This window comes from Delphinus delphis, chromosome 11, assembly GCF_949987515.2.
Source record: "Delphinus delphis chromosome 11, mDelDel1.2, whole genome shotgun sequence".
In the NCBI taxonomy this organism is placed as follows: Eukaryota; Metazoa; Chordata; class Mammalia; order Artiodactyla; family Delphinidae; genus Delphinus; species Delphinus delphis.
In genome coordinates this window covers 16995908-17011110 of record NC_082693.1, presented here as the reverse complement: position 1 = coordinate 17011110, position 15203 = coordinate 16995908, and the positions used below count along the sequence as shown (strand labels likewise).

The window sequence follows — 15203 nt, the reverse complement described above, 5'->3', positions numbered from 1 at the left end:
GGAATAGTCTGCTACCTATTTACAGTAGTGATTTTGGAGGTGCCGATGTGTATTTGGTCAAAAATATCTTTCCCAATGGAATGCCTTTGTGTCTGCTTAAAAGCCTCATTATTAGATTTATTTCTATGGCTTATGAGATTTTATGTCCAAAGAGCCCTTTAAGAATAGATTGCATACATGAAAATAGAATAATGGTAGATTAATTTTATTTTTGCCACAAAATAAAAATTATTTTTTCAGATTGATCAGTTCCCCCGTTAAGGCTCTAAGGAAATGAATAAAATAGACATACATTTTGATGAAGAGTGGATGTAAAACTGACCACAAAGGTTGCTAGTTGAGAAAAACAGGCCAAGGGAGTGCCCTGTGGGTAATGGAGAAAAATGAAGGTACTAGAGAAGTGGGCAGGGTTCTTTAACAGAGGAGGCTGGAGGATGTAGGATACTTTTGCTTTCTCAACAGTTTTGACTGTTTAATAAATTACAAAGTAACCCCACGAATGGCCTGGCAAGTTTCCTCTCTCACTTATCTTATTTAGAGACTTTATGATTAGATTTTAATTCTGTTTTTCGCTTCTGGGTTCTTTTGTTCTGCCTAATATTAGAAAGGGTCTCAGAGAGTTTTTGTTTATTTTTTATTCAGCCACAGGTTACTCACTGTAAAAGGAAAAGAGAAGAGTGATATGTTATAAGTTAATATATTAAATATCTCATCACCTTTTCCCCCTGAATTGTGTTTATATGTGTAGTAGAGAGAAGCATTCCCCGGTTAGAGCATTTTCATCCAAAGCAAATTTATTTTTCAAGCCTTGAATGTAAGCAGGAAACATCACACACAAAATATTTCTAATTATGAAATCCTATCGGCCTGATTTAGGGACTCAAGAGAAAATGACAGAACCCAAGGCAAAAGCCCATAGTTGTAAATGATGGGCTTACATGTTTGGATGAAACTTGGTAAAAGTAGAGTTTATTAGTTTGAAGATTTTTCTCTGCAAGATAATACTTAAAAGGAACGTTTAAATGAGTAGTTCAAATAGACTACCTCTTTTGCCAAAAAACCAGCTTGTTGCATAGACATTACAGCAGCCAAGAGACTGGGATTCAACGCCAAATCCTTCAAGTTCAGTGGGGGAAACCATAATAATTAGTCATGTGTTTCTGGAGCTCTCTGTGCCTACATGGGTGGCTGCCTTGAAGGCAGTAATAAAACATGGTTTGAATTATAGATTTATAAAGCCCAAACAAATAAAACACACACTACTGGATTTATAAACATTACTGAACAAGTAGACAATGAAATTCCCTTGTTTTTCTCCAAAACCTCTTTTATAAAAATCCTATTACATTCTTCCTGCTAAGAATACAAAAAAATAGACTGTGGTGAGAAAAGCTAAGTGAGCGGTATATCTTTTCTGAACCTCTCTGTTCTTTTTTTAGGCGAGTTATTTCTCACAAGTCTGGAGCTCACAGCGGGAGCATCTCCCTAGAAACAAAGTGCTGGAAGCAGATGTCCTTGATGCCGGTGACTCCCTGAGGCTTCATCTTGGCTCGGGAGGCACACCACAAAAAAAGTGTTTCTTGAGGGTGTTCCACCAAACACTAGCTCTAGGGGCAATTATTGGGTGTTAACCTAAAGAAATTCGTTCTGTGGTCAAATAAAGTCAGAAATCGCCAGATGAAACAAAACTCAAGAGGTTTTCCTTTTGCAGGACTTCTCAGAGCTTTAAATAAAGTGAGGTGTGTTGTGAATCACTAAGAGGAAAATATGATAGGCCTGTTTTACCACAGAGCATACTTTTTTTGGGGGGGCGGATAAAAGATGGGATTAACATCCCGCAGAAATTATTTCATTAAAAATGCTATTATAGAGAAGGCAGCAGAATAACTTTTGGATGGTGGAATAACTTTTCACTCTGGTCCTGGCCAAACAAACATAAGTGATTTTCCCTTTGAAACTATTTGTAAAGAGAAAGGAAGGAAAAATAAAGATTATAAGAAGAAATAATCATTTAACATAGAATTTCTGAACAAACGATCAGAAAATGAAATTTGTGAGGCTTAAATCTGAATTCATTGATCAAGCCTGGGTCTGTGACCCAACATTTGATATTAGAAGACTAACATGTAACTAATTTATTCAGTTATCCTCATTAACCTTAGGGGGAAAAATATCATTTTATTCAAGGCACTCTCACGACTATAACTTAGTTTTAAAACACTCAACTCTTCTCTACTTAAAAAAAAGATTGTAATGCTTTAAGATCAGTTATTCAAGATAAAGCTATTACTGAAGGACAATAATACGTTAATCAGTAAGAGGAGGTATTTATTTCTTAGTGACCGTGTGGGCAAAATAGTCTTATCACGCTAGGCTCTTTTTTCTTATCCCCTGTAAGAGACAATACTCTGTCATTCAGTTTCAATAGGACGGAGCAGCGCAAGCAATTGCTTCAATGTATTCAGAGATCCATTTGAGTCCAGCCATAATGTGCCATGTGTTACCTGCATATTTTTAAAGCGTTAAAATGGGAATTGCAAACTTAAGGTAAAAAGAAGTACCTTTAAAATCAATATAAAATCCTCCCTGGAGAACAAGTAAAAAATATCCCAACAAAATATCAAATTATACCAAATGACTTGATATGAGTTTTTAATTATATGTTTTATGCATCCTCCATCCGCAAGCAGACAAAACAACATTATTTTGTATCATCTCCAAAGATTAGCTGTATGGACTATATGGACTCGCAAATTTCTGTTAATGGAAAAGCACTGAAAAGTTTCTCTGCCAGTCTATTCAACACAAATCACATTATTTGTACTTTCCTGTCAACTGCTTTGGGCAACCTACACAGAGGTGTGTGGACTGGTGGTGAGTGTTCCTAAGAGGAAAACCAGTATTAGTTTTATTATTAAACTCCAGCTAACAATATGAATTCCTTACCTGCTACATATAACAGGTGGAGTCAGGATCTGAGGAGAAAGGTCAGGGGCACTTTGAGTGTAAGTTACGGCCCTGTGAGAACTTAGGCCTGGTTTGCCAGTTCCATCGGCAGATTCTGGAAACTGCACTGCAGAAATTTTGCTGACTGGGCTGCTGGCAGGGGTCCCATGGAGAGGTGAGGAAGAGGGTGAGGAAAGAGGTGAAATTTTCACTAGGGAACCTAAGAAAGAAAGAGAGTTATTAAGTCCTAAATAAATGTCTTTGAAAGTCAAAATTGCAACTTTTTTTTTTAAACATCTTTATTGGAGTATAATTGCTTTACAATGTTGTGTTATTTTCTGCTGTATAACAAAGTTAATCAGTTATATGTATACATATATCCCCATATCCCCTCCCTCTTGCGTCTCCCTCCCTCTCACCCTCCCTATCCCACCCCTCTAGGTGGTCACAGAGCACCGAGCTGATCTTCCCATACGATGCAGCTGCTTCCCACTAGCTATCTATTTTACATTTGGTAGTATATATAAGTCCATGCCACTCTCTCACTTCGCCCCAGCTAACTCTTCCCCCTCCCCTCAAGTCCATTCTCTACGTCTGCGTCTTTATTCCTGTCCTGCCCCTAGGTTCTTCAGAACCAATTTTTTTTTTAGATTCCATATATATGCGTTAGCATGCAGTATTTGTTTTTCTCTTTCTCACTTTCTTCACTCTGAAAGACAGACTCTAGGTCCATCCACCTCACTACAAATAACTCAATTTCGTTTACTTTTATGGCTGAGTAATATTCCATTGTATATATGTGCCACATCTTTTTTATCCATTCATCCTTCGATGGACACTTAGGTTGCTTCCATGTTCTGGCTACTGTAAACAGAGCTGCAATGAACACTGTGGTACATGACTCTTTTTGAATTATGGTTTTCTCAGGGTATATGCCCAGTACTGGGATTTCTGGTTTATAGGACAGTTCTATTTTTAGTTTTTTAAGAAACTTCCATACTGTTCCCCATAGTGGCTGTATCAATTTACATTCCCACCAACAGTGCAAGAGGGTTCCCTTTTCTCCACACCCTCTCCAGCATTTACTGTTTGTAGATTTTTTGATGATGGCCATTCTTACTGGTGTGAGGTGATACCTAATTGTAGTTTTGTTTGCATTTATCTAATGATTAGGGATGTTGAGCATCCTTTCATGTGTTTGTTGGCAATCTGTATCTCTTCTTTGGAGAAATGTCTCTTTAGGTCTTCTGCCCATTTTTGGATTAGGTTGTTTGTTTTTTTGATATTGAGCTGTGTGAGCTGTTTGTAAATTTTGGAGATTAATCCTTTGTCAGTTGTTTCATTTGCAAATATTTTCTCCCATTCTGAGGGTTGTCTTTTTGTCTTGTTTATGGCTTCCTTTGCTGTGCAAAAGCTTTTAAGTTTCATTAGGTCCCATTTGTTTATTTTTGCTTTTATTTCCATTTCTCCAGGAGGTGAGTCAAAAAGGATCTTGCTATGATTTATGTGATAGAGTGTTCTGCCTATGTTTTCCTCTAAGAGTTTTATAGTGTGTGGCCTTACGTTTAGGTCTTTAATCCATTTTCTGTTTATTTTTGTGTATGGTGTTAGGGAGTGTTATAATTTCATTCTTTTCCATGTGGCTATCCAGTTTTCCCAGCACCACTTATTGAAAAGGCTGTCTTTTCTCCATTGTATATTCTTGCCTCCTTTATCAAAGATAAGGTGACCATGTGTGTGTGGGTTTATCTCTGGGCTCTCTATCCTGTTCCATTGATCTATATTTCTGTTTTTGTTCCAGTACCTTACTGTAGCTTTGTAGTATAGTCTGAAGTCATGGAGCCTGATTCCTCCAGCTCTGTTTTTCATTCTCAAGATTGCTTTGGCTATTTGGGGTCTTTTGTGTTTCCATACAAATTGTGAAATTTTTTGTTCTAGTTCTGTGAAAAATGCCTGTGGTAGTTTGATAGGGATTGCATTGAATCTGTAGATTGCTTTGGGTAGTAGAGTCATTTTCACAATATTGATTCTTCCAATCCAAGAACATGGTATATCTCTCCATCTGTTGGTATCATCTTTAATTTCTTTCATCAGTATCTTATAGTTTTCTGCATACAGGTCTTTTATCTCCTTAGGTAGGTTTATTGCTAGGTATTTTATTCTTTTTGTTGCAATGGTAAATGAGAGTGTTTCCTTAATTTCTCTTTCAGATTTTTCATCATTAGTGTATAGGAATGCCAGAGATTTCTGTGCATTAATTTTGTATCCTGCTACTGTACCAAATTCATTGATTAGTTCTAGTAGTTTTCCGGTAGCATCTTTAGGATTCTCTATGTTTAGTATCATGTCATCTGCAAACAGTGACAGCTTTACTTCTTCTTTTCTGATTTGGATTCCTTTTGCTTCTCTTTCTTCTCTGATTGCTGTGGCTTAAACTTCCAAAACTATGTTGAATAACAGTGGTGAGAGTGGACAACCTTGTCTTGTTCCTGATCTTAGGAGAAATGGTTTCAGATTTTCACCATTGAGAATGATGTTGGCTGTGGGTTTGTCACATGTGATCTTTATTATGTTGAGGAAAGTTCCCTCTATGCCTACTTTCTGGAGGGCTTTTATCATAAATGGGTGTTGAATTTTGTCAAAAGCTTTTTTTGCATCTGTTGAGATGATCATATGGTTTTTCTCCTTCGATTTGTTAACATGCTTTATCACATTGATTGATTTGCGTATACTGAAGAATCCTTGCATTCCTGGGATAAACCCCACTTGATCATGGTGTATGATCCTTTTAATGTGCTGTTGGATTTTGTTTGCTAGTATTCTAGTTGAGGATTTTTGCATCTATGTTCATCAGTGATATTGGCCTGTAGTTTTCTTTCTTTGTGACATCTTTGGTTTTGGCATCAGGGTGATGGTGGCCTCATAGAATGAGTTTGGGAGTATTCCTCCCTCTGCTATATTTTGGAAGAGTTTGAGAAGGATAGGTGTTAGCTCTTCTCTAAATGTTTGATAGAATTCGCCTGTGAAGCCATCTGGTCCTGCGCTTTTGTTTGTTGGAGGATTTTTAATCACAGTCTCAATTTCAGTGCTTGTGATTGGTCTTTTTATATCTTCTATTTCTTCCTGGTTCAGTCTCGAAAGGTTGTGCTTTTTCTAAGAATTGTTCATTTCTTCCAGGTTGTCCATTTTATTGGCATAGAGTTGCTTGTAGTAATCTCTCATGATCCTTTGTATTTCTGCAGTGTCAGTTGTTACTTCTCCTTTTTCATTTCTAATTCTGTTGATTTGAGTCTTCTCCCTTTTTTTTCTTGATGAGTCTGGCTAATGGTTTATCATTTTTGTTTATATTCTCAAAGAACCAGCTTTTAGTTTTATTGATCTTTGCTATTGTTTCCTTCATTTCTTTTTCATTTATTTCTGATCTGATCTTTATGATTTCTTTCCTTCTGCTAACTTTGGGGTTTTTTTGTTCTTCTTTCTCTAATTACTTTAGGTCTAAGGTTAGGTTGTTTATTTGAGATGTTTCCTGTTTCTTGAGGTAGGAGTGTATTGCTATAAACTTCCCTCTTAGAACTGCTTTTGCTGCATCCCATAGGTTTTGGGTTGTCGTGTTTTCATTGTCATTTGTTTCCAGGTATTTTTTGATTTTCCCTTTGATTTCCTCAGGGATCTCTTGGTTATTTAGTAGTGTATTGTTTAGCCTCCATGTGTTTGTATATTTTACAGATTTTTTCCTGTAATTGATATCTAGTCTCATAGCGTTGTGGTCGGAAAAGATACTTGATATGATTTCAATTGTCTTACATTTACCAAGGCTTGATTTGTGACCCAAGATATGATCTATCCTGGAGAATGTTCCATGAGCACTTGAGAAGAAAGTGTATTCTATTGTTTTTGGATGGAATGTCCTATAAATATCAATTAAGTCCATCTTCTTTAATGTATCATTTAAAGCTTATGTTTCCTTATTTATTTTCATTTTGAGTGACTGTCCATTGGTCACAGTGGGGTGTTAAAGTCCCCTACTATGATTGTGTTACTGTCGATTTCCCCTTTTATGACTGTTGGTATTTGCCTTATGTACTGAGGGGCTCCTATGCTGGGTACATAAATATTTACAATCATTACATCTTCTTCTTGGATTGATCCCTTGATCATTATGTAGTATCTTTCTTTGTCTCTTGTAATAGTGTTTATTTTAATGTCTATTTTGTCTGATATGAGAATTGCTACCCCAGCTTTCTTTTGATTTCCATTTGCATGAAATATCTTTTTCCATCCCCTCACTTTCAGTCTGTATGTGTCCCTAGGTCTGAAGTGGGTCTCTTGTACACAGCATATATATGGGTCTTGTTTTTGTATCTATTCAGCCAGTCTATGTCTTCTGGTTGGAGCTTTTAATCCATTTACACTTAAGGTAATTATCGATATGTATGTTGCTATTCCCATTTTCTTAATTGTTTTGGGTTTGTTATTGTAGGTCTTTTCCTTCTCTTGTTTTTTCTGCCTAGAGAAGTTCCTTTAGCATTTGTTGTAAAGCTGGTTTGGTGGTGCTGAATTCTCTTTGCTTTTGCTTGTCTGTAAAGGTTTTAATTTCTCCATCAAATCTGAATGAGATCCTTGCTGGGTAATCTTGGTTATAGGTTTTTCCCTTTAATCAGTTTAAATATGTCTTGCCACTCCCTTCTGGCTTGCAGAGTTTCTGCTGAAAGATCAGGTGTTAACCTTATGGAGATTCCCTTGTATGTTATTTGTTGTTTTTCCCTTGTTGCTTTTTATATTTTTTCTTTGTATTTAATTTTTGATAGTTCGATTAATATGTGTCTTTGCATGTTTCTCCTTGGATTTATCCTGTATGGGACTCTCTGCACTCCTGGACTTGATTGACTATTTCCTTTCTTATATTAGGGAAGTTTTCAACTATAATCTTTTCAGATATTTTGTCAGTCCCTTTTTCTCTTCTTCTTCTGGGACCCCTATAATTTGAATGTTGGTGTGTTTAATGTTGTCCCAGAGGTCTCTGAGACTGTCCTCAATTCTTTTCATTCTTTTTCTTTATTCTGCTCTGTGGTAGTTATTTCCACTATTTTATCTTCCAGGTCACTTATCTGTTCTTCTGCCTCAGTTATTCTGCTGTTGATTCCTTCTAGAGGATTTTTAATTTCATTTATTGTGTTGTTCATCATTATTTGTTTGCTCTTTAGTTCTTCTTGGTCCTTGTTAAACATTCCTTGTATTTTCTCCATTCTATTTCCAAGATTTTGGATAATCTTTACTATATTTATTCTGAATTCTTTTTCAAGTAGACTGCCTATTTCCTCTTCATTTGTTTGGTCTGGTGAGTTTTTACTTTGCTCCTTCATCTGCTGTGTGTTTCTCTGTCTTCTCATTTTGGTTAACTTACTGTTTGGGGTCTCCTTTTCGCAGGCTGCAGGTTCGTAGTTCCCGTTGTTTTTGGTGTCTGCCCCCAGTGGCTAAGGTTGGTTCAGTGGGTTGTGTAGGCTTCCTCGTGGAGCAGAGTGGTGCCTGTGTTCTGGTGGATGAGGCTGGATCTTGTCTTTCTGGTGGGCCGGACAGCAACCGGTGGTGTGTTTTGGGGTGTCTTTGACCTGATTATGATTTTAGGCAGCCTCTCTGCTAATGAGTGGGGTTGTATTCCTGTCTTGCTAGTTGTTTGGCATAGGGTGTCCAGCACTGTCGCTTGCTGGTCGTTAAGTGGAGATCTCTGGGAGAGCTTTCACCATTTCATATTACGTGGAGCCGGGAGGTCTCTGGTGGACCAATGTCCGAACTCGGCTCTTCCACCTCAGAGGTACAGGCCTGAAACCCAGCTGGAGCACCAAAACCCTTTCAGTCACACGGCTCAGAAGAAAAGGTAGAAAAATAGAAAGAAAGAAAATAAATAAAGTTATTTAAAATTTTTTTAAATAATTATAAAGAAAAAAGTTAAAAAGAAAAAAAAAGAAAGAAAGAAGAGAGCAACCAAACCAAAAAACAAGTCCACTAATGATAACAAGTGCTAAAAAGTATACTAAAAAAAAAAAAGAAAAAAACAACGGACAGACAGACTCCTAGGACAAATGGTAAAAGCAAAGCTATACAGACAAAATCACACAAAGAAGCGTACACATACAACTCACAAAAAGAGAAAAAGAAAAAAAAATATATATCTATATATATATAAAAAATGGAAGAGAGCAACCAAATCAATAAACAAATCTACCAGTGATAATAACCTCTAAATACTAAACTAAGATAGACATAAAACCAGAAACAAATTAGATGCAGAAAGCAAATCCCAAGTCTACAGTTGCTCCCAAAGTCCACCACCTCAATTTTGGGACGATTTTTTGTCTATTCAGTTATTCCAGAGATGCAGGGTTCATCAAGTTGATTGTGGAGATTTAATCCGCTGCTCCTGAGGCTGCTGGGAGAGATTTCCCTTTCTCTTCTTTGTTCACACAGCTCCCGGGGCTCAGCTTTGGATTTGGCCCCGCCTCTGCGTGTAGGTCGCCTGAGGGCGTCTGTTCTTTGCTCAGACAGGATGGGGTTAAAGGAGCAGCTGATTCAGGCACTCTGGCTCACTCAGGCCGGGTTGGGGGGGGCGGAGGGAGGGAGGGGTACGGAACGCAGGGCAATCCTGAGGCAGCAGACACCAGCATGACGTTGCAATAGCCTGAGGCGCGCCCAAAATTGCAACTCTTAAGCTTCACCTTGGACTCCTTTTAACTCAGTAAGGACCAGGAGAGTACTCAGGCCACTGGGCCAATCTCCTCTGTGTGCCACCATCTGAAGACAGGATGCACAGTGCGGGCATCTCCACAGCATGGAATGCGAGGAATGAATCATCATGAAAAATCAGTGGCAATGTTGGCAAGTTCAGTTAAAGCCTTGGTGTCCTGGAGTAACTTCAAAACAGAAGGATATTATTATTTTTTTTAATTATTAGGGCTTCCCTGGTGATGCAGTGGTTAAGAATCTGCCTGCCAATGCAGGGGACACGGGTTCGATCCCTGGCCCAGGAAGATCTCACATGCCGTGGAGCAACTAAGTCCGTGCACCACAACTACTGAGCCTTAGCTCTAGAGCCCAAGAGCCACAACTACTGAGCCCACGTGCCTAGAGCCCATGTTCCACAACAAAAGAAGCCACGACAGTGAGAAGCCCGTGCACCACAATGAAGAGTAGCCCCGGCTTGCCGCAACTAGAGAAGCCCACGCGCATCAACGAAGACCCAACGTAGCCAAAAATAAAAACAAATAAATATTTATTGGCATATAGTTGATTTACAATGCTGTGTTAATTTCAGGTGTAAAGTGAATCAGTTATACATATACATATATCCACTCTTTTTCTTTTTTTAGATTCTTTTCCCATATAGGCCATTACAGACTATTGAGTTCCCTGTGCTAAACAGCAGGTTATTATTAATCTACTTTATATATAGTAGTGTGTATATATCAGTCCCAATCTACCAATTTATCCCTCCCCCACTCACCCCTGGTAACCACAGTTTGTTTTCTACATCTGTGACTCTACTTCTGTTTTGTAAATAAGTTCATCTGTACCCTTTTATTTAAGATTCCACATAAAAGTGATATGATATGATATTTGTCTTCTGCAGAAGGATATCATCTTCTCCTCCTATTTTTGTTTCTTCTTGGCATTCTGACCTGATGATATCAATAGTTAACAATTTCTCATGTGTTTGCCCTCTCTTGGGTTGTGAGGTTTTTAGCAGCAATAGGATCTGCCACTGTTTTCAACATTAATGTATCTGGAGCGGAGTTTTTTAGCAGGCATTGGTTGCTTAAAATATGTTAAGGAAGAAGATACATTTTTGAGAGGCAACTGGCTTTGTTAACCATCCATGTTTTCAGTGAAACTACTTTCTGTGCATCAAACAGTACTTTGATCCGCATCGTTTCTGAAGGAAACATTTAACAATGGAATATGATCCATTTCAGATCAAACAATAGGCCTCAAGCTCAAATGATAAGTGTGGACATTTGTGCCAAACTCCGTTTACTCTCGGTCGTGAACATTTTACAAAACGCTGGCTTTGATTGCCAAGTGCTGAGGTTTGAGGACGGGATGCTGTCTTTTGAAGTTACTCTCTCCAAACAGAGAAGGCAGCCTGCACTAAAACTGAAGAAAAGAGAGAAAATACTTCTGAACAGCTACCTGCTTCCTAATTTTCATGATTGCCTGGATGAACAATCTACTGTTAAGCAAATGAAATGAAATCAGGCAATGAAATTGCTTTAGGCAATTCCGTAATTATTTTGGTAACTGACTGTGAGTTTGGGGATCGTTTTCTACCACTTTTTAAGAGTCGTTGAAAGCCCGTGGGAACACCATATATTTCTGTCTTGACACAATATATTTTCTGAAGGTAATTTACGAGAGGAGTGATTTTCTTCATTGCTAAGTTTTAATAGCCGCCAACTGATCCTCTCAGAGATGCGCAATTCACTCTGAAAACACAAATTGAAAAATCCACTCGATGATTGGAGTTCTTGGAACTCATGGATTAACTAAACTTAAACAAATAAGCAGAACTTCAGACTCCGGACTCACGGCCTGGGATGAAATTTAAAATAAACCTTATAACAGAGGAAAAGCGCTTTGCTTTTGCAGGGCTATTAGGCTAAATATTTTGAACGCTCCTAACAAGCAAGGGTCTTGGCAACGCCGTGAAGAGCGGGGGTATTTTTATTCTGTAGGTGAGAAGATAAAGGTATAAACATATAAATTTCTTTTTTCTCAAGCCAAACTATTTCTCACAGTGTGCCTTATCATGGTTTACTTGAAGTTTTAAAAACAGAAAGGGTTAGGAATGCCGTAGGAAATGGCCATATATTTACATATATTAGTCTTCGAATAGATGGAGAGATATAAGTGCAGATAATAACCAAATACTCTTTCTAGAAAGGAGAGATTGCAAATAAAATTATTTCACAGGGACAGCATATTCTTGCAAGTCTTCAAAACCAATTATTATCTAAGGTTTTTTAAAGTATAATCATGTCTAAAGTTAGAGAGATGAAGTTTATGACCTTTGAAGTCTCACCCAACCTTCTGTTACACACACACATCTATACATTCATACACACACATACACACACACACACACACACACACACACACACGTGAAGGAACTCTGATGAATACTCACACTCTCAAACATATTTATCTTCACTTTCTATTTGAATAATTTCAAGAGATTCCAGGAAAAAGACGCGGCACATGAAATACAAACTTTTGGATGATTCAGACCACCCTAATGTGAAATACTGAAAATTAAAACATTTAAAAATTTAAAATATGACTTTAAAACGTTCTAAAGTACCAACTCCTTTGAGTAACTGCGGCTTTAACTCCATGCTGCTGAGAACAGGAGAAAATGTGTATCAAGACACAAGGAACGTTGGGCAATCAAAAGGAGATGATAAATAATACTGGAGGGAAATGATTTAAGTGAATCCATGTGTTTGTGTTGTAAAACTCAGTTTTAGTTGAACGAAAAAGGGACTAGTATGCCTGATAAATACATGCCTCTTTTCCACACCCACAGGAAAATAGACAGCCCTAATATTTTTCCAAAACAAAAAAGTATCTAAAGTATAGAGATAAAAAAATATCACAATGCCATAATTAAAGTTCTCTCTCACTTTAAATTTTCCATAGGCAAAACTCAGTCTAACTTGTAGGTGTAGAGATATCTGTAATAGTTGTAATAGGATGATAAGAACCATAAAACTTATGGGAATCTGGAAAGGGACTACTCGCTGCAGATGTGATAAGCATGAAATTAGATTATAAAAGCAGAATGACAGAAAGGCATCTCGACATATTCAGTGACTCATAATAGAAAAGCAAGATTGAAAATGCAAATTATATTTAAATCTCCCATTTTTAGGCTTTAATCAAAGGATTCCTATGTGATTTCATCCGTTTATTTTATATCAGTAACTGCATAATAATCGGTTGCATTTCAACTGTTTAAATGAATGTTGACTGATGGAGCCAGAGGACACACTGTTTACTTGATTTGCGCAAAGAACAGATTTCATTAGTCCTGTCTGGAAACAGGTCATTTATCTTCCAGTGTTTCTGTTCTTTCAGTTTATGCTTGCATCCCCCTACCTCTTTTGCCTCCTGCTTCTTATTTTCCTCCTTAGATTCTCTGCACACTTTATTTAATTCCATTTCCTTAGACTCTTTGCCACATAAAGGGGCTTTTCTCAGCCCCTTCCCACAGTTTTCTTAAAAACTGGGTGACAACCACTGTCACTTACATCACACCTACTTAGGAAATCAACCCCACCTTGCCATCTATGCAGGGAAACGAGCTTTCAAACAGAAAGGCCCATCTGATCAGGGAGAATGATTGAACTTCAGCTCTCTGATTCTTGCTGGAGATTCTTCTCCCTTTTGGCAGGCTTTCAGGGATTTGTTTAGTTGAATTCAGCATACATAGGATATAGGTTATTTTATAAATATTTAGCTCTGCTGTGACAGCAGTCTAAAGAGGGCACAATGCAAAATCCCTTCCAAAGTAATCTATGATGGAGATTTTTTTATGTACTTTAAGGCTCTTGCCATTCCCGTGGCTCTCATCTCTACCATCTGCCTTGGTGGTATCTTCCGTGGACATTCTTTTCCTTTCACACTTTGCCCTTCTTGAGGGCAGGCATATGAAGTCGGGGGCAGGACACAGGATATGAAGCTGTTCCTCACATCTGTCCCATCATTTTCTCCGTTATTTCCAGTGAATATGCTAACCCTAAATTTCTATCTTCTTGACTTTACCATGTTGGTTATTTTAAGAATTTTAATTTTATTACCTAAATGAAGAAACTGAGAGACAGAAAACCAAATCCTTTCATTATCTTGTCCTCAGCCAAGGAAAAGCCCCCCAAATCCTAATTTTAAATTATCTTAATTTGTCATCCTCAATTTTTTTTCTAGTAAGTCTTTAGGAGAAAAGAAAGAATTCTGGACTAATTGTGTGGCCTTGGGCAAGTTACTCAATATTTCTGTGCCTCAGTTTCCTTATCTGAGCCTGTCTTCCGAGCTATACAAGAATGTAGAACACAAATTCATACGTCATCTCTCGGGTTACATATTATTATTGTCTAATATTTTAATTCTTTCCATTAAAAATCTTTAAAAAATACCCACAGAGCTGGAAATACTATTATTTACACATATAATGTTTGTCTGGATGGAATCATGGGTTTCAAATTTATGTGTTCACCATTTTTATTAGATCTCAGACTTTTTCTCTGCAATTATATTTTTTTCTAGAATACATCCATCATACATTCCTTTAGTTAAGATCTGGTAGGTGGTAAGGTTTTGACTTACCTGAAGGTATCTTTAACTCATTCCTAGCCTTCTGAGATAGATTTTCCCCACACACAATTTTAGGTTGACTATTATATTCTCTCAGAACTTTGAAGAAAATATTTTCCTGCGCTCTGACACCCTTTATTTGTGACAGTTCAGCTCTCAGACTGACTAAAAGGTATCTTTTCTCTGGCTAACTTTAAGATTTCTTTTCATCGTTGGTGTTCTGTAGTTTCACTGTTTTGTGTCTATGTTTGAATTTTTTTTACTCTTTCCTCTCCTTCTACTCAAATAGTTTACGTTCCCTATCCTCTACTAAAACTATGATCATGTATATTACACTTTCTAATTCCTTCTCCTATATCTCTTAAAGTCTTTTACATTTTCCAGTTTCTCATCTATGTTTCATTCCATGGAATTTCTTCACATTCTCTGCCTTCTAGTTTACTAATTCTCCCTTCAGTAGTCTTTTATGCCATTTAACCTATCATATTTCCCTGATTACATTTCCAAAAGACATTTAGCTGCCCTACAATTATGTCTTCTCTCATTGCTATTTTTTATGACCTCATGTTTTTCTTTAAACATTTGAGTAGTTTTTTAGCACTTAAATAACTCAACCTTTTTAGAGATCTGTACAGGGTTTTTTCTTCTATTATCTCTAACTCGTGGTGCTTTCTTGCATGCTTACAGTGATCTTGGTTGTAAGCTCCAATTTGTTTGAACTTGATATATTGGGGTTGCATAGCCCTTAACTGGTGATGCTTTCCTCCAAAAATTATCTGTACATATTTTTGTAGGGAGCCAAGGGGTCCTTCTGAATTAAACCACTTCAGTGCCCCTTCAAAAGTCTCAGGTTTTATGTGGAATGCTCAAATTCAGTTCCTCCACCTTGCTGGGGT

General features: G+C 37.4%; 1 protein-coding gene across 8 annotated transcripts in view; it reads right to left on the bottom strand.

The window, feature by feature from the left end:
- The window catches only part of PDE3A (phosphodiesterase 3A), an 842956-nt gene that overhangs the window by 34285 nt on the left and 793468 nt on the right, over positions 1 to 15203 (bottom strand). For all 8 annotated transcript variants that reach the window (XM_060024385.1, XM_060024386.1, XM_060024388.1 and 5 more), the window contains one exon: positions 2947 to 3166. In XM_060024385.1, the coding sequence (XP_059880368.1) occupies positions 2947 to 3166 (220 nt within the window). The remainder of the gene's footprint in view (positions 1 to 2946; positions 3167 to 15203) is intronic.